General features: G+C 43.7%; 1 protein-coding gene across 7 annotated transcripts in view; it reads left to right on the top strand.

Annotated features, from left to right (window-relative positions):
- Fkbp15 (FKBP prolyl isomerase family member 15) overlaps positions 1 to 18,383 on the top strand; it is a 66,095-nt gene that overhangs the window by 38,113 nt on the left and 9,599 nt on the right. For 5 of the 7 annotated variants that reach the window (XM_075944832.1, XM_075944834.1, XM_075944831.1 and 2 more), the window contains 7 exons: positions 856 to 970; positions 5,255 to 5,364; positions 8,092 to 8,199; positions 9,167 to 9,261; positions 11,850 to 11,952; positions 15,729 to 15,900; positions 17,252 to 17,388. In XM_075944832.1, coding sequence (XP_075800947.1) covers positions 856 to 970; positions 5,255 to 5,364; positions 8,092 to 8,199; positions 9,167 to 9,261; positions 11,850 to 11,952; positions 15,729 to 15,900; positions 17,252 to 17,388 — 840 coding nt within the window. The remainder of the gene's footprint in view (positions 1 to 855; positions 971 to 5,254; positions 5,365 to 8,091; positions 8,200 to 9,166; positions 9,262 to 11,849; positions 11,953 to 15,728; positions 15,901 to 17,251; positions 17,389 to 18,383) is intronic. The other 2 variants (XM_075944833.1, XM_075944837.1) reach the window with 1 other exon arrangement.

The raw sequence follows: 18,383 nt of genomic DNA, 5'->3' as shown, positions 1-18,383 counted from the left end.
GACTGAGAATTTTTGTTTTAATTGAACAATGTTTGGGTTGTTATGTTGTCTTTAGAAATAAGCTAGATTCCTATGGGGGAAAGAATGATTCTTCTTAGAACAATAGCGACTGTTTATTGAGCTTTTACCTTTTACCAGCCACTTAATTCGCAGTTGTTAGAGCTTTGCCTGTATCACCTCATTTAGTCCATGCAGCAAATCCCCATAAAACAGAAACATCTTCCTTTCACAGTTGAGATATTCCAGAAAAGGAGAGCCCCTGGTCACCCAGATAAGCATCAGGATCTAGCAAGAGTATTGGACGTGGTGGTAAACGTCTGTCGTCTCACACTAAGGATCTAGCAAGAGTATTGGATGTGGTCTCACTACGGAGCTGAAAGCAGGAACCTTGTCTGAAAACACACACAAAACAGAGCCTAGGGGCTGGGCAATGGATGACATCTGTGCATAGACACACACGCATACAATGATCTTAAAAAGCTTTTAAAATAAAAAAAAAATTACTCTATCAGGGGAGAGGCCTCCTGAGGCTTCCAGGAAACTGTCTGGCTTAGTTTTGAATCTTGAAAAGATTTTTTTTTTCTTCAAAAGAAACCAAACAGGGTTTGCTTAGTTTCAAGTTTTCCTTAAAATAGGCCTGATTACAGGGAATAAATTCCCGTGTCATTAAATCACATTGCCGGAGGACTGGGTGGTGATCCAAGATTCCTGTTCCTCAGGTTCTGGGTAGGACTGGCGTGACTAGTGATCAAGTCCCATAGACAACTGACCCACCCTGGTCTTATCATCCTCCTCCCTGTTTATCTGTTTTGTTCTATCATAGGAAAGTAAACAAGTAACTGGTCATTTTCTCAGCCCTGTGCAGGTGTGCAGGCCTACACATATCCCCAGGCATGCTCAGTCACCTCGCAGCTGCAGCCTGTTCGGCCCTTGTACCCAGTGCCACTGCCCCAGGCTCCCCACTTTCAAGGTAGGGAATACCTTCCTCCTCCCAGTCTGTCCTCCCTCCCATTGTGTTTCCACTTTTCCCCAACAGCTCTCTACCCTTTCTTCTTTTCAATGTTTTAACAGCTTGATTGGGTTGTAATTTATATACCATAATTCATTTAAATACATAGTGTAAGCTGTGTATGTATATGTGCGTGCAAGCATATGAGTGTGCAGGTATGCACACCTGTGTACATGTGTGTCCAGAGCAGAGGAGGACATTTAATGTCTTCCTCTATTGGTCTGCAGCTTATTATTTTGAGACTAGGTCTGTTAGAGAACTGGAAATCTGCCATTCTGGGTAGACTTTGGGAACTTTTAGGATCTACCTCTGTCCACCCCCTAGTGCTGGGGTTACAGGTATACACAACCATGCTCAACTTTTTTGTTGAGCTGGGGGTGCTGGGGATTCAAATTCAGTTCCTTGAGCTTGTGGAACAAACACCTTTATTTATTTATTTATTTGGAAAAGTTCAGGGTTGTGTGTCTATCACAACAATCCAATTTTTAGAACATTTGTATCTTCCCCAAAGTCCCCTGGTGCACACTTTCTGGGTCTTCTTCCCTCAGTGCTCTCCTACCAGCCTTTGTCCTCTGCCGGGGTGACTAGAGTACATGGAGAGTGAGGGGCAAATCCTGTCCTCTGCTGGGGTGACTAGAGGACATAGCAGAGAGTGAAGGGCAAATCCTGTCCTCTGCCGGGGTGACTAGAGGACATGGAGAGTGAAGGGCAAATCCTGTCCTCTGCCGGGGTGACTAGAGGACATAGCAGAGAGTGAAGGGGCAAATCCTGTCCTCTGCCGCGGTGACTAGAGGACATAGCAGAGAGTGAAGGGCAAATCCTGTCCTCTGCCGGGGTGACTAGAGGACATGGAGAGTGAAGGGCAAATCCTGTCCTCTGCTGGGGTGACTAGAGGACATAGCAGAGAGTGAAGGGCAAATCCTGTCCTCTGCCGGGGTGACTAGAGGACATGGAGAGTGAAGGGCAAATCCTGTCCTCTGCCGGGGTGACTAGAGGACATAGCAGAGAGTGAAGGGGCAAATCCTGTCCTCTGCCGCGGTGACTAGAGGACATAGCAGAGAGTGAAGGGCAAATCCTGTCCTCTGCCGGGGTGACTAGAGGACATGGAGAGTGAAGGGCAAATCCTGTCCTCTGCCGGGGTGACTAGAGGACATAGCAGAGAGTGAAGGGGCAAATCCTGTCCTCTGCCGGGGTGACTAGAGTACATAGCAGAGAGTGAAGGGGCAAATCCTGTCCTCTGCCGCGGTGACTAGAGTACATAGCAGAGAGTGAAGGGCAAATCCTGTCCTCTGCCGGGGTGACTAGAGTACATAGCAGAGAGTGAAGGGGCAAATCCTGTCCTCTGCCGCGGTGACTAGAGTACATAGCAGAGAGTGAAGGGCAAATCCTGTCCTCTGCCGGGGTGACTAGAGGACATAGCAGAGAGTGAAGGAGCAAATCCTGTCCTCTGCCGCGGTGACTAGAGGACATGGAGAGTGAAGGGCAAATCCTGTCCTCTGCTGGGGTGACTAGAGTACATAGCAGAGAGTGAAGGGCAAATCCTGTCCTCTGCCGGGGTGACTAGAGTACATAGCAGAGAGTGAAGGGCAAATCCTGTCCTCTGCCGGGGTGACTAGAGTACATAGCAGAGAGTGAAGGAGCAAATCCTGTCCTCTGCCGGGGTGACTAGAGTACATAGCAGAGAGTGAAGGGCAAATCCTGTCCTCTGCCGGGGTGACTAGAGTACATAGCAGAGAGTGAAGGGCAAATCCTGTCCTCTGCCGGGGTGACTAGAGTACATAGCAGAGAGTGAAGGGCAAATCCTGTCCTCTGCCGGGGTGACTAGAGTACATAGCAGAGAGTGAAGGGCAAATCCTGTCCTCTGCCGGGGTGACTAGAGTACATAGCAGAGAGTGAAGGGCAAATCCTGTCCTCTGCCGGGGTGACTAGAGTACATAGCAGAGAGTGAAGGAGCAAATCCTGTCCTCTGCCGGGGTGACTAGAGTACATAGCAGAGAGTGAAGGGCAAATCCTGTCCTCTGCCGGGGTGACTAGAGTACATAGCAGAGAGTGAAGGGCAAATCCTGTCCTCTGCCGGGGTGACTAGAGTACATAGCAGAGAGTGAAGGGCAAATCCTGTCCTCTGCCGGGGTGACTAGAGTACATAGCAGAGAGTGAAGGAGCAAATCCTGGAGGGGTCTGAGAGGGAACATGAGCACTGCTGTGGGTGTTGAACGCCCCAGGTTAAAATTATTTTGTTAAAAACTCTAAATTATGAAAGCAATTCACTTGAATAAAAATGTCAAGCAATACAAAATGGGATGAAGTAAAGGTAACTGTCCTCTCTGTCATAGAAGAGCATCCTGGGCACTTTGTGTGTATTTTATGCACTTGTGCAAGCATAGGCGTTTTTTGTAAACAAAGCAGGTAAAAATGTTGACTGAGGTGTTGGTTCCCTGTCAGGGTGTGCAGCTTGTCTTTTGCTTAGTAATTAGTTTGGCATCAGATAGTGGCAAGAGGAAACAAATATATCCAACAGACTTACAGTGGGAAGGGCTTCCTAATGCAGTCTTTATCTGGAGCTGCTGACAGAGCTTTCTGTCCCGCCCAGTCCTGTAGTTGTTAAGTCCCAAAGAATCACACAGATGTCAACATTAATTATAAACTGGTTGGCCTATTAGCACAGACTTCTTATTAACTTTTTAAAAAAATTTATTTATACAGTATCCTGCCTGTAGGCCAGAAGAGGGCACCAGAGCCACCACGTGGTTGCTGGGAATTGAACTCAGGACCTCTGGAAGAGCAGTCAGTGCTCTTAACTGCTGAGCCCGTTCTCCAGCCCCGAACTCATATAACTTATATTAGCCCATAATTATTAGCCACGTGGCTTGGTACCTTTTACTGTGAGGCAGTCATATCTTGCTTCCTCTGTGGCTGGGTCATGACTGCAGACTGAAACTTCTCTCTTCCCGTAATTCTTGTTGCCACGCCTCTACTTCTGCCTGGCTACTGGCCAATCAGCTTTTTATTAAAAATAATACAAGTGACAGGATAAGACCATTGTCCCACAGCACTCCCCCCCTTTTTTAAAAACAAGAACTCTGAATCTAATATCCTTTGTTTAGCTTTTCTCCTGACCATTATCCATAACAACTTGTAACCAACATTCTAAACAAAGGAAAATATTCATAGTCCATATTTTTGGAAAGTGGGCGTAGTTTTCCAGACTACTTTCTGCTGATTGGGGTTGCTGATGATCTTATGGGGACCTAAAGAAAATTTAGAATTATGATCAAGTCCTGACTGTAGTATCCTGTAAGGCTTGATCATCTCAGGCAGCAGTCTTGAATCTGTTCTGGGTGTAGAATTCAGACATCTGGGCCATCTTAAAAGAGCTGCAAGGTTTTGCAGCTAAAGCTGAGTCAGGAAACTTCTCTTAAATGAGAGCGCTTGCCTCTAGCAAGAAGAGCCCACCCAAGAAAGTTCTGCTATCAAAAAGCCGTGCTTAACTTTATTCTTTTCTATCTAGAATAACTTCCCAAGCTCTCTCAGGCTTTTAAGTGGATTTGGTCAGCCTCACATCGGCATGCCATGGAGCCTGTTCTTTCCCCATCTTTGAAACACTTCTACATCCCTCCAACCTGGCATTTCCTCTGGCTCACCATTTCTCCATCCACTGCTCCCACAGACACAACTGCATACGAATGTCACCAAAAGATTACTGCTTTTAAGGTGCTACTTTTGTACTTTATACATGCCCCAATTTTTGCACTTCAAGTCACCCTCTTAAAAAATTGTTTTTGAGATAGTATTTCAGGAAGCTCAGGCTGATCTTGAACTCCAAATCTTCCGTGTGCTGTATGAGTTAGTCTTGTGCTACTATGCCCATTTTGCATTTAACATACTCTGTTGTAATGATTTGTTTATGTTAGTTTCCCAATTGAAGCCCACTAAGATCTGGAACCATGTTTTGTTTTTTTTTTTTTCATGACTGTATTCCTGATGCCCATGCAATGCCTGGTATGCAGTTTGGTGAAAGGGAAGCAATATAAGTGCCAGGATTGTAGCAGTCCACATTCTAGCCCTTGATATGTTTTTGCAGAACTATAACCTAGTTATTATTAGCTTGTGAGTCCTGTCTCCATTCCTGATGGTGTGAAATCACTTACTGTATGTCCTAGGACATGGAGGGGTCCTTTCTTTCCTCTGCTGAAACTGCCTCACTTTCCCACCCTTAGTTTCTCTTCCCTTTTGATGTCTGTTTAGGATCAGGTGACATGACGTCCTTTCTCATGACTGAAGCTCGGCAACACAACACTGAAATTCGAATGGCAGTCAGCAAAGTGGCTGATAAAATGGATCATCTCATGACTAAGGTGACTAAGTCAGAAATGAAGCTCTGAAAATGGAGCAGCTGGGCCAGAGATGGCTCAGCAGGTAAACACACTTGCTGAACACGTCCAACAACTTGAGTTTTCTCCCTGAAACTCATCATGGAAAGGGAGAACTGACTCCTGCAAATTATACTCTGACTTGGGACACGTGCTGTGACACAGGTGTGCGTGTCCACACTCTCACATGTCGCGGGTACACATAGTAGTACACACACGTGCTGTGACACAGGTGTGCGTGTCCATACTCTCACATGTCGCGGGTACACATAGTAGTACACACACGTGCTGTGACACAGGTGTGCGTGTCCACACTCTCACATGTCGCGGGTACACATAGTAGTACACACACGTGCTGTGACACAGGTGTGCGTGTCCACACTCTCACATGTCGCGGGTACACATAGTAGTACACACACGTGCTGTGACACAGGTGTGCGTGTCCACACTCTCACATGTCGCGGGTACACATAGTAGTACACACACGTGCTGTGACACAGGTGTGCGTGTCCACACTCTCACATGTCGCGGGTACACATAGTAGTACACACACGTGCTGTGACACAGGTGTGCGTGTCCACACTCTCACATGTCGCGTGTACACATAGTAATACATAGCGTATTTTCAACAAATAAATACTAATTTTAATAAAGGAGAGTAAGTATAATACTCATTGTTTATATGTATGAATTTTTTATTATTTTCATTTGCAAATAAATTTTATTATTCAAATTATTCTAAAACATTTACCACATTAACAATATCTGTAAGGTTTCTCTCCAGCATGACATCTTTTGTGTATTTTAAAATTACTTTTATATGCAAAGGTTTTACCACGATGATTACATTCGTAGGGTTTCTCTCCAGTGACTTCTTTTGTGTATTTGAAGATAATTTTTATAGGCAAAGGTTTAACCACATTGACTACATTCATAGGGTTTCTTTCCTGTATGAATTCTTTCATGTATTTGAAGATGATTTTTTTTTTTTTTTTGTTTTTCGAGACAGGGTTTCTCTGTGGCTTTGGAGCCTGTCCTGGAACTAGCTCTGTAGACCAGGCTGTTGAAGATGGTTTTTATAGCCAAAGACTTTACCACATTGACTACATTTATAGGGTTTCTCTCCAGTATGACTTTTATAAAATAAATTTCATGTATTTTAAGATTACTTTTATGTGCAAAGGTTTTACCACAGTGATTACATCCATACTGTTTCTCTCCAGTATGACTTCTTTCGTGAATAAGAAGATGACTCTTCTGCATAAAGGCTTTACTACAGTAATTACGTACATAAGGTTTCTCTCCAGTATGAATTCTTTCATGTATCTGACAATCATACTTACGGGCAAAGCCTTTGCAACAATGATTACATTCATAGGGTTTGGCTCCAGTATGAATTCTTTCACGTATTAGAAGATAACTGGTATGTGCAATGGCTGTATCCAAAGGATGATAGTCATGTGTTTTCTCTCTCCTGTGAGTTACACATACTTGATTGAGATTTTTATATGGGAAGGCTTTAATATTTTGATAATATTCATAGTTTTGTACTTCCAAATGTGTACTTTTAAAGAGGAATTAGATCCAAATGTTTTATCATGTTGCTTACATTCATAAAGATCCTCTTGAATATTAGATATTTTTGCTTCTTTGAAGATAAAATAGCGTCCTTGTTGTCTAGAACTTTGACAATGTTCTTCAATATTCTGGTCTTCCCATTGTAGCCTACAGCAGTGAGGTTCCAGTAGGTCTCCAGCATCACATCTCTGTAGAGACTTCTGGAAAGGATCCAGCAAAGCCCAATCTTCCTGAGTGAAGTTCACATGCACATCCTCATAGGTCACTGCGTCCATGGCCAATTCTGAGCTCAGTCCTCTACCCTAACAACTTCAGGTAGTGGGTCACAACGAAGCACAGAGAACACCATGTATGAAATTATAATAAAGAAATAATAAATAGAGGCTGAAGAGACAGTTCAGTGATTAAGAGTACTTTTGCAGAGGACCAAAGTTCAGTTCCCAGCACCCACAGTTCCAGGAGAGCCGATGCTCTCTTCTCTGATGCACCAGGCACAGTTCCAGGAGAGCCGATGCTCTCTTCTCTGATGCACCAGGCACAGTTCCAGGAGAGCCGATGCTCTCTTCTCTGATGCACCAGGCACAGTTCCAGGAGAGCCGATGCTCTCTTCTCTGATGCACCAGGCACAGTTCCAGGAGAGCCGATGCTCTCTTCTCTGATGCACCAGGCACAGTTCCAGGAGAGCCGATGCTCTCTTCTCTGATGCACCAGGCACAGTTCCAGGAGAGCCGATGCTCTCTTCTCTGATGCACCAGGCACACACATGCTGCACATACATCCTTGTAGACAAAACACTCAGGACACATAAATAAATCTAAATATATATATATATTTTAATTTTAAAAAAGATAACAAAAATGTAAAAAAAAAAAGGAGGTGTGTGTAACAAGAATTAGACAGTAAGTAGGATGTAACTGGGAGAGGCCACAGCTGCAGGAAAACTCCTCCGGTTCCCGTACTCACAGCCTGTAGTCAGTTGCCTAGAAGAGGCTCATCTTCACTTTGGGATCAAGTTAGCGGAGAAAGCAGGCTTACATTTAGATACTGTCTCAGAAATTTTTAACTCTCTCAAAAAAGTGATTGGTCCTGGGTGAATTGTATTTCTGTAGTTCCACATGTTCACATGTTTTGCAGGTTGAAGAGTTACAGAGACATAGCTCTGGCAATCCTATGCTTCTTCCTAACATGTCGGTCACAATGGAAACAAGCATGCTTATGAGCAGCATCCAGCGAATCATTCAGGTGAGGGTGATGGAGCACAGCACAGCCTGGAGAACTTTGCATGCCCCTCCGCAGATGTGCTGCCCTTGCCCCCAGAAGCAGCATGTGTTGACTACCACAGTCGGACAAGCCATTATGGCTTAATTCGGTCCTATGACTTGTACTATCGTATTAGTTATTTTCTTATTGCTGTGACTGAATACTTGGCAAGAAACAGCTTAAGGAAGCAGGGTTTATTTTGCCTCTTCGTTTGAGAGCATACAGCCTATCACGGCAGACAGGAGTGGTAGCAGAGGGTGAGCAACTGTTCCCATTGAGCCGAGAGCCAACGAGAAGTGGGACCTAACTAGGAACCCTGAAGTGCTATCCTCAGTGACCCACTTCCTTTAGCTGAACCCCACCTCCAGTCCACCCAGAGCTGGAGATCAGATATCCAAACGTGAGCATTTGAGTGGCCTTTCATATTTGGACCACAGCCATCTCTATATTATACTGTATATTACACTCTATTATACTAACCTATGTTAGCACATGCCTTTAATCTAAGAACTTGGGAGGCAGAGGCAGGTGGATCTCTGAATTTGAGGCCATCCTGGTCTACAAGAGCTAGTTCCTGGACAGGCTCCAAAGCTACACAAAGAACCCTGTCTCAAAAAACCAAAAAAAAAAAAAAAAAGAGAGAGAGAATGAAACAAACATTGCTTTTTGTCCCAATTTTAAACTCTTACTTCATTTTCTGACCATTTCAATCCTCAATCTGTCTAGCCTAGTGATGAGTGGTATAATTCAGTTTGTTACTTTAACAGTTAAATTTGTGAGGAAGTAAGTTTTAGTGTTTCAAATGTATTCTGCCTCATGGTCTGGGGGTGCAGTTTGTCATGCAGGGGAGGCATGGCAGCAGAACATGAGGTGGCTGTCACACTGCACTGCAGCCAGGAAGCAGAGGGTGGGTAGAACACTTACTTGCTTATTGTGTATTTGAGTTCAGGAAAACGAGAGACTGAAGCAGGAGCTCCTTGAGAAAAGCAGTCGGATAGAAGAGCAGAATGACAAGATTAGTGAACTCATTGAGCGGAATCAGAGGTACAGATGAGGCCAGGGTGGGAGGGCGAAGGCTTCATACATGTTTGCTGAGAGCACTGTATTGATCACGATTCTCTGTATTTGTTTTGTTTGGGTTTTTGAACCCGAGGACCTTGAACATACTAAGTACCTTTGAGCTTCAGCCTGTTCACCTGCCCATGTCTTCAGCCATTTCTTGTGTGAATTGCCTCTTTACTACTTCAGTAGAAAACGCTGAGGTGGGTGTGGTTGGTATGAGACCCACCTGTGTTTGGCCCTCAGCTCCACCCTTCATTTATTGTGTGGCTTTGGGTATTTTGTTTATGTCTGCAAGCCTAGCTTCCTCATTTCTGAAAATGGTGTTACCTAGAAAAGCACATCCACTCTTCTCTTCTGTGTGGTCTATTTTATCAACCAGAGCCTCACTGATTTCATAAAGCACAACCTCTCTGTTTTTAGTGGATCCTTCTCAGCTCTGTGAGGGGAAAAGGTAAACAAAACCAGTCTCAATGCATCATTCCACTTGAAAAACTCATTTATTCCCTGAATTTTTTATCTAGTGTTTTTTGTCTCTTACACAGCAGGCTTGAAAGAAGGCTTACAATCAATCTTCTCTTCCCTTTCCTTTCCTCCGCATCTCCCATTAGTACACACCCTGTGACTGTCTTCCTTCATCATGCAGAGTGTTCATCTGTGGCCCAGGTTGCCACTTCCTTGGTTAATTCCTGCAGGTCTCAGAAAAGCAAACTGCTTTCAGATTAGTTTTTTAAAAGATTAAAAAAATATACATATGGATGTTTTGCTTGCATATCTGTTCATCGTGTGTTTGTGTGTGCAGTGCTTGCATATCTGTGCATCGTGTGTGTGTGTGTGCAGTGCTTGCATGTCTGTGCATTGTGTGTGTGTGTGCAGTGCTTGCATATCTGTTCATCGTGTGTGTGTGTGTGTGTGTGTGTGTAGTGCTTGCATATCTGTTCATCGTGTGTGTGTAGTGCTTGCATATCTGTTCATCGTGTGTGTGTGTGCAGTGCTTGCATGTCTGTGCATTGTGTGTGTGCAGTGCTTGCATATCTGTTCATCGTGTGTGTGTGTGTGTGTGCAGTGCTTGCATATCTGTTCATTGTGTGTGTGTGTGTGTGTGTGTGTGTAGTGCTTGCATATCTGTTCATCGTGTGTGTGTGTGCAGTGCTTGCATGTCTGTTCATTGTGTGTGTGCAGTGCTTGCATGTCTGTGCATTGTGTGTGTGCAGTGCTTGCATGTCTGTTCATTGTGTGTGTGTGTGTGCAGTGCTTGCATGTCTGTGCATTGTGTGTGTGCAGTGCTTGCATGTCTGTTCATTGTGTGTGTGTGTGTGCAGTGCTTGCATATCTGTTCATTGTGTGTGTGTGTGCAGTGCTTGCATATCTGTTCATCGTGTGTGTGCAGTGCTTGCATGTCTGTGCATTGTGTGTGTGCAGTGCTTGCATATCTGTTCATTGTGTGTGTGTGTGCAGTGCTTGCATATCTGTTCATCGTGTGTGTGTGTGTGTGTGTGTGTGTGTGTGTAGTGCTTGCATATCTGTTCATCGTGCATGTGTGTGCAGTGCTTGCATGTCTGTGCATTGTGTGTGTGCAGTGCTTGCATATCTGTTCATTGTGTGTGTGTGTGCAGTGCTTGCATATCTGTTCGTGTGTGTGTGTGTGTGTGTGTAGTGCTTGCATATCTGTTCATCGTGCATGTGTGTGCAGTGCTTGCATGTCTGTGCATTGTGTGTGTGCAGTGCTTGCATATCTGTTCATTGTGTGTGTGTGTGCAGTGCTTGCATATCTGTTCATCGTGTGTGTGTGTGTGTGTGTAGTGCTTGCATATCTGTTCATCGTGTGTGTGTGTGTAGTGCTTGCATATCTGTTCATCGTGTGTGTGTGTGTGTGTAGTGCTTGCATATCTGTTCATCGTGTGTGTGTGTGTAGTGCTTGCATATCTGTTCATCGTGTGTGTGTGTGTGCAGTGCTTGCATATCTGTGCATTGTTTATTTGGAGTGCCCTGAGAGAGAAGATAGAGTTGGATCCCTTGGAACTAGAGTTACAGATGGTTGTGAGCCACCATGTGGGTGCTGGGAACTGAACCCAGAACCTCTGCAAGAACACCAAAGGATCCTTGCAAACAGAGACTCTGCTTTCATTTCCTGGTCACCCAGACTTGGCCAATGGCTCAGGCATATTTCTAGCTAGCTCTTACATCTTAAATTAACCCATTTTTATTAGTCTGTGTATTGCCACGTGACTGTGGCATTACTTCATTTTCTGCATGCCTTGTTTTTTCAGTGTCTGGCTAGCATCTGACCTGACTTTATCTTTTTTTTTCTGTATCTCTGCTTGGATTTCATACCTGGCTTTATTCTTCTACTTCATTAGCTGAAACAACTTTATTCATTAGCTAATAAAAGCAACACATATGCAGAAGGACATTCCACATCAACTCCTAACTTATGAGCCAGCTCTCTGACTTCCTTCAGATTGTTTCTGATGAAGGTGTAGAACATATTGTGAGAACCGAATAGATTCACTTGTGCCTTTCAAACATTCGGTGCTTAGTAAATATTTTCTTCATCTTTATTTCTGTCTCAGGTATGTTGAACAGAGTAACCTGATGCTGGAGAAGAGGAACAACTCACTTCAAACAGCCACAGAAAACACACAGGCAAGAGTATTGCATGCCGAACAAGAGAAGGTAAAATAGTTGGGCAGAGGAAGGCTCAGGTCAGGATATGTTGAGCTGAAGAATAGTCCTATATATGAACTTCCAAGTTTCTATTCTGGATATTTGCCATCTTTGAGAGAGATCTAGAAATCCTCCAACAGATTTTTATGTATTAATAACCTCTAGATATGTCTTACTAAATGTTCTGCAGTAAGTTGACTCAAAACCAATGATTGAACTAGGGGTGATTTATGCCTGTAATCCCAACTTCTGATAGGCAAAGGCAAGAGAATCTGCAGTTCATTGTCAACCTGAGCTACATAGTGAGATCCTCTCTCAAAAAAGAAAGAAAAAAAATTCAGTCACTTGTTTGTTTGACATTATACTTTGATAGTGGTGAGAAAATTATAGTTTATAAGAAGCTAAATTTATTCTTCTGATAGAATCAAAAGAAAAGTTCTATTATGTCATGTAATAAATTTATATGTTGTTCTTAGTGGAATTTAGGAATGTATAATTTGATCTTTTATCTGTATTTAGTTGATTATTCATTTGAGTCTGACAAAAATCATTTTAAAGTGCTACTTTGGAGCCAGACAGGTGGTCTATGTGTGGAATCCCATGACAAAAGGATTACTGTAAGTGCAAGTCTACCCTGAGGTGCATAACCAGTACCAGGCCAGCCTAGGCTACATAGTGAGACCTTGCCATAAAGAATAAAATTCCAATCCTGTTAATTGGGAGGTGGGGACAAACTTAAACCACCGTGAATTTGAGGCCAGCTTGGTCTACACAGCAATCAGGAGTTCAAGGTCGTTCTCCGCTAAGCAGAAAGTTTGAAGCCACAGCAAATGAATGAATGAATGAATGAATGAATAGATAAGTAAATAGAATAAGGAAAGAGGGAGTAGGCATGAATTCTGTTACTTAAGTCCTTCAGATGTAGGAATTTTGATCTGCTCTGAGTAGAAGTGAGAAAGAGCTAGTGAATCTGGTTGGGGTACCTAGTTCTGGAGCCTAGTTTTCCTTTACCTAGTGGACGCCATCCAGAACAGATTCCTTCTTATTGGGTCATCGCTCTTTAGCTGGGAAATCTTTGTTCTTTATCTTGTGATTTTTTTTTTCATGAAATTCTAAGCAGTTCATACTTTATAATAGACTTTTCCTTGGAAACATACAAAATTGAACAACGTGAATTTTATAACTTGTAATTTTTACTTGATTTCTTGTACTCTGATGATAAGGGTTCCTTATATATGTTTCCAGCTAACTTTTGTGTTTGCTTAGCTGTACTATCCAGGAAGTAATGTTTTTGGCCAGTGTGGTGGTTTGAAGGGCCCCTATAGAGTCATATATTTGAATGTTTGTTTCCCAGTTGGTGGACTGTTTAGGAAGGGCTGGGGTGTGGCCTTGTTGGAGTTGTGTGACTGGGGGAAGGCTTGAAGCCCACAGCAGGCCTAGTCTTGCTCTCTGTGCATCAGATGTGAGCTCCAAGCCACTGCTCCAGTACGGTGCCTGCTTTCATGTTCCCTACCACCATGATCATAGATCAACAGTCTAAACTATAAGCAGCCCCTCAATTAAATGCTTTTTTCTCTAAGTTGCTTTGGTCATAGTATCTTAGCAGTAGAACAGTAACTAAGATAGCCATTTAGCCACCAATGAGCTGTGCCTTACCCTGCACAGTCCTGTCCTATTCCAACACTGTGTCATTCCTTGTCTGTTGTGTCTGTCTATCAGTGACCCGGTCAAGAGCAGCAGCCTGGAACTTCACTGTTCTCCACAAAATGTGCCTTACTATATCTCCTTTCTCTGATTTTACTTTCCCTCTCCTTTTTCTTTATCTCTCTGACCCAAGGCCTACTGGGGCATCCAAATCTACTGTTTACCCTCACTTTTACTATTCAGGTGTAAATAATGACTATAACTTATTCTGTAGACCAGTGATGCCCAAACGGTGGCTTAACTACTTCAGATTGCTTGGGAAACTTGATCAGAATTAATCTCCTCTGGGTTTCTAATTTAATATATGTAACCAAGATAAAACTTTTCCAAAGCTCTTCTCTATTTCAGTACCTACCCAGGTATAAAAGTCATTTCTTTGTCCAGTCTCTGGATGTGACATCTGGATACTTTTGCTTTTACTTAGGTTCAACATGTGACTTTCATGTCCAATGTCACTGTTGTATGTGCATGTACTCACAAGTATATTCTAATGAAACTTTATTCCGCAAAACAAGCAGTGGTTCTCTTTGTGCCATGGATCAGTTGTAGTTTGTCAAACCCTTCCTTAGCTTTCTAGTCCACTGGTGTCCTGTGGTGATAGACTACTGCAGCCTGCCCAGTGCCCTCTGGAGTCGAGATTTGCTCCAGGGAACCTGCCCATGGATTCCACTGATCCCCATTATTTCAGTGAGACATTTTAAGTTTTAACTGTCCCCTGGTAGTTGTTTTTTTTCTTATTCTTTGTTTGTTCACTGTTGGGGTCTGGGGCCAGCCCGGACCATAAATTATTTCTCGGACCAGAGGGGAGGCGTGGGAATAAAGACGCAACTCACATGACTTTATCGGGAGGGAGTCTTCAGGGATCCCTCGTGAAATCCCAAGTTCACATCCTGAAAATTCACCCCCCCCCCCCCCCCGTTTATTCTCCAAACAGCTTTTACACCAAAACGTAAAATGAGGGGGAAATTCATTAGCATTCTGCTTCCTAGGTAGCCAGGAGAATGACTGTGGTCACGTCCACACCTTTCTATACCCATTTTATCACATCTTCCTATCTATCTTCCTGCTGTCATGTAGTCTGAATTAACACCTTCCCAGGCAACCTCCCAAAATTACAAAGAAGGGGCAGAGCGACATTAGCATATCCTGACCCTTTGTTTAGGATGGCGTCAGATTGTCTGGAAAGGCTAGGTGACCACCTTCTGTGTGGCAGGTGCAGACTGTGGCCTAAAAGTCTGGCCACCATACAGTGTAAAAACATGGGCCTGTATAATATGGCCCTACGGTTCATGTAAGTTCTCGCTATGTAGCCCGGGTTTACTCACACAGCGTTTTGCATACATAGCTGCTGCAGACTCTTAGCCTCCCGCTCAGCTTTCCAGGTGTTGGAATTACAGGTGTGTGCCGCTGTCTCTGGATGAGCTACCTTTTTTAAAGTTGCTATTTGAGACACGGAGTCACTATGTAGTACTGGCTGGTCTGAAGTTAGACCAGGCTAACCTTGAACTCACAGAGATGCGCCAGCTGAGTGCCGGGATTTAAGGTGTACACCAGCCTCCATCTATTTAGCAGTCTCCCTGTGATCTCTTGTAAAGGGAGACCAGCACTTCCTTCAGGAGGCAGATTTCTGTCTCCAAGCACTTCTCAGAAAAAGTATGGTTAAGTGTGCAATGAATATTCGGTAAGTGAAACTTTTTCTCTGTAACGGAATGGGTCCATAAGAATCTGCTGTTATGAAGTGATGACTCAAAGTGGAAGAGCTGCTGGAGGATTGAGCACAATGGACTTATTTTTAAAAGAACAAGTCAGGGCCCAGGAGGTGGCCAGGACTTGCTCAGGGGCACATCTCCAGCAGTGTCCTCTCATATCGGAGTCCTGCTTTTCCCAGTGCTTCCTTCTTTCTCCAGCTCTCTACCTCAACAGTGGACATTTTCAAGGCTTGGTTTTAGCCCCGTGCAGGGAAGGTGGCCTTTTCTCCCTTCCTGTCTACCAATACCGTCCATCAGCTTAGAGTCACAGGAGGTTGAATCAGTACTTGGAATGCCTATGTCGAAAGTGATGTCACCCTTGTCACTGTTCAGGCCAGGGTGACAGAAGAGTTGGCAGCAGCCACTGCACAGGTCTCGCACCTGCAGCTGAAAATGACAGTTCACCAGAAGAAGGAGACAGAGCTGCAGGTGCAGCTGACAGAGAACTTGAGAGAGACAGATCTTCTCAGGGGCCAGGTCACCAGGCTCCAGGCCGACCTCTCAGGTAAGTTCTCAGAGGAGAACGTCTGGCAGGACTGCCATTTAAACTCAAGGAGCTGAGTGTCTCCCTTCCTGTCAATTCCTTCAGCACGACAGTCTTGAGGGACTGGTAGAAAAACTGCTAATAGTTTTACATAGAGAACAGGAAGACACGCGGTTCAGCTGGAGTTGACAAGTCACACTGTTTCTGTTGGGAAATGTTGCTTCAGGTCTTTGTTCAGCTTGGACTCCTGGCCACTGTCCTCCGCTCACCTCCTGCTCTAACCCAGTGTTTCACCTCTCATCACGCTCCTCTTACAACAGCTGTGTTTGCATTGGTGCAGCCGGCACTTGGTGTGCTCACCAGCAGCAGTGCCCCAGTCCACTTCTAAAGTCTGCCTCTTGCACAGCTTTTTTAGACCATTTGATCTCTTGTTTAAAGCCCTTTATCTCTTAAGAGTGCATTATTCTGACCATTAAAATAGCCTTCCATAAACATCATTTATAAGTCTCCTCTTCCCTCTAGAATACAAGTTCCTGGAGGGCAAGGATAGTGATTTATTCTTTGTAAAATCTTTTCTTCCATATGAGGATTACTTTAGTGCTTGACACAAGTAAGGCATGCTGGTTAGCTAGAAGCTTGTGAATGTCAGCATAGAGAAACCTGTGTGGAAAGGCAGCTGGGACCAGTGGGCAGGGATAGAGGCAGCAGCAGTCGAGTGGATGGAGGCATAGCTCCCTGTCTAAGAGAAAGCTTGGAATTACTGACAGCATTGCGAAGCGATTCCTTAAAGATGCATACTTTCTCTTACAGGGCGGTAGTTGCCCCCCCCCAAACAAACATACTGGACAATTTTTGATGTGAATGTTGTGTAGCTGTCTCACTTGGGCTTTTGTGTTTTCCTCTGACAGTTCTTTTTGACAGTTACTTCAAGAGCCAGTTTTCAAACAAGTTTTAATATGCTGAGTTAAAAGATAACTCCAACCCCCAACCTTATTTGATAAGGGATATTTTGAAAGCAAATTCTCAGTCAAATGTCTTAGTTACCAAGAAAGTTGATAGTCTTCTCCAGGCAGTGAGAAGGGCCCTGAGCTCTACTCAAGAAAGACACTCCATATGGAACTATATAAGTGAGAACATTCTCTAACACTGTGCGTGTGTGCAAGGAGGTGTATACATACAGAAGTTGTCCTTTTCAGGGTAAACATGGGTTGATAGCAGAGTCAGTGTAGGGCTTGTTTAATCCTTACTGCAGGTCTGGCAGGCTTGTATGGTAGGATTGAGACTAGAGCAGGCAACTTCCAAAGAGCTTCTGGGACACCACGGCCCTTGTATCTCTAGTTTTACAGCCATGTCTCCTTGTTCTCTGTCCTAGAGCTCCAAGAAGCCTCTGAGCAAACACAGTCCAAATTCAAAAGTGAGAAGCAGAGCCGGAGACAGCTGGAGCTCAAGGTGACATCCCTGGAGGAAGAATTGACTGACCTCCGAGCTGAGAAGGAGTCCCTGGAAAAGGTAAATTCCAATAGCCAAGTTTCTCTTGGAGCCAAGTGGCCAGTGCATGAGACTGGACCATCTCAACTAGCAACTTTGAAATTGTTCTAGATGCAGCATTTTGAGGGAAACTGAGAGAATGGATCACCTGGGCTATTTGTCTCAAACTTTCAAAAATAACATATCTACATTAACACAAGTATGGAATGTGCAGTGTATACAAGTCAGTAAATATGTTTTTTTGTTCTATGTTTGAGGAGGTATAAAAGGTATCTGTTAACTATATAATTCTGTTTGGACTGTATAACAAGCTTTTAAGTCACATGAAAGGATGGTATTTCATAAGTCTTGAGCCTCTGTAGCCAGCAAGGTTTATCCGGTCTCATCCAGTTAGAGAGTTGTTCCCATGTAGAACAATCAGCATATACATCATTTGCCTTGTAATTTTTCATAGGTATTTTCTTCATGTCTGTAGTCAATATTTTCAGGAGGTTTCCCCCACCAAATCTGATTTTTGTTAATTTGGATGGAATCCATAGCTTTTCCTTTGGAAACAAAAGCATAAGCTCTTCCCCCCAGTGCAACACATTTCCCAACTTCCATTTTGAAACTAAGACATCCATAAAACATACAGGCTGTTTTAATTCAACAGTCCCTTCCATAGTCCAATGTCTCTTAGCAGATATTGTTCTCTTTTCATTAGCACTCAAAAATTTAAAATTAATAAAACACCATATAAGGTCCAAATTCGCTATGTTATATTTTTTTTAAAATATTTATTTACTTATTATGTATACAATATTCTTTCTGCCTGTATGCCTGAAGGCCAGAAGAGGGCACCAGATCTCATTTCAGATGGTTGTGAGCCACCATGTGGTTGCTGGGAATTGAACTCAGGACCTTTGGAAGAGCAGGCAACGCTCTTAACCACTGAGCCATCTCTCCAGCCCTATATTTTTCATCCTTATGTGGCTTATTTTTTTTTAATAATAATTTACTCTTTCTTTAAAGACTTA

Source organism: Microtus pennsylvanicus, chromosome 13 (genome assembly GCF_037038515.1).
Source record: "Microtus pennsylvanicus isolate mMicPen1 chromosome 13, mMicPen1.hap1, whole genome shotgun sequence".
Taxonomy (NCBI): Eukaryota; Metazoa; Chordata; class Mammalia; order Rodentia; family Cricetidae; genus Microtus; species Microtus pennsylvanicus.
The sequence above is the reverse complement of the archived record's forward strand: the minus strand, read 5'-3'. Positions and strand labels throughout refer to the sequence as shown.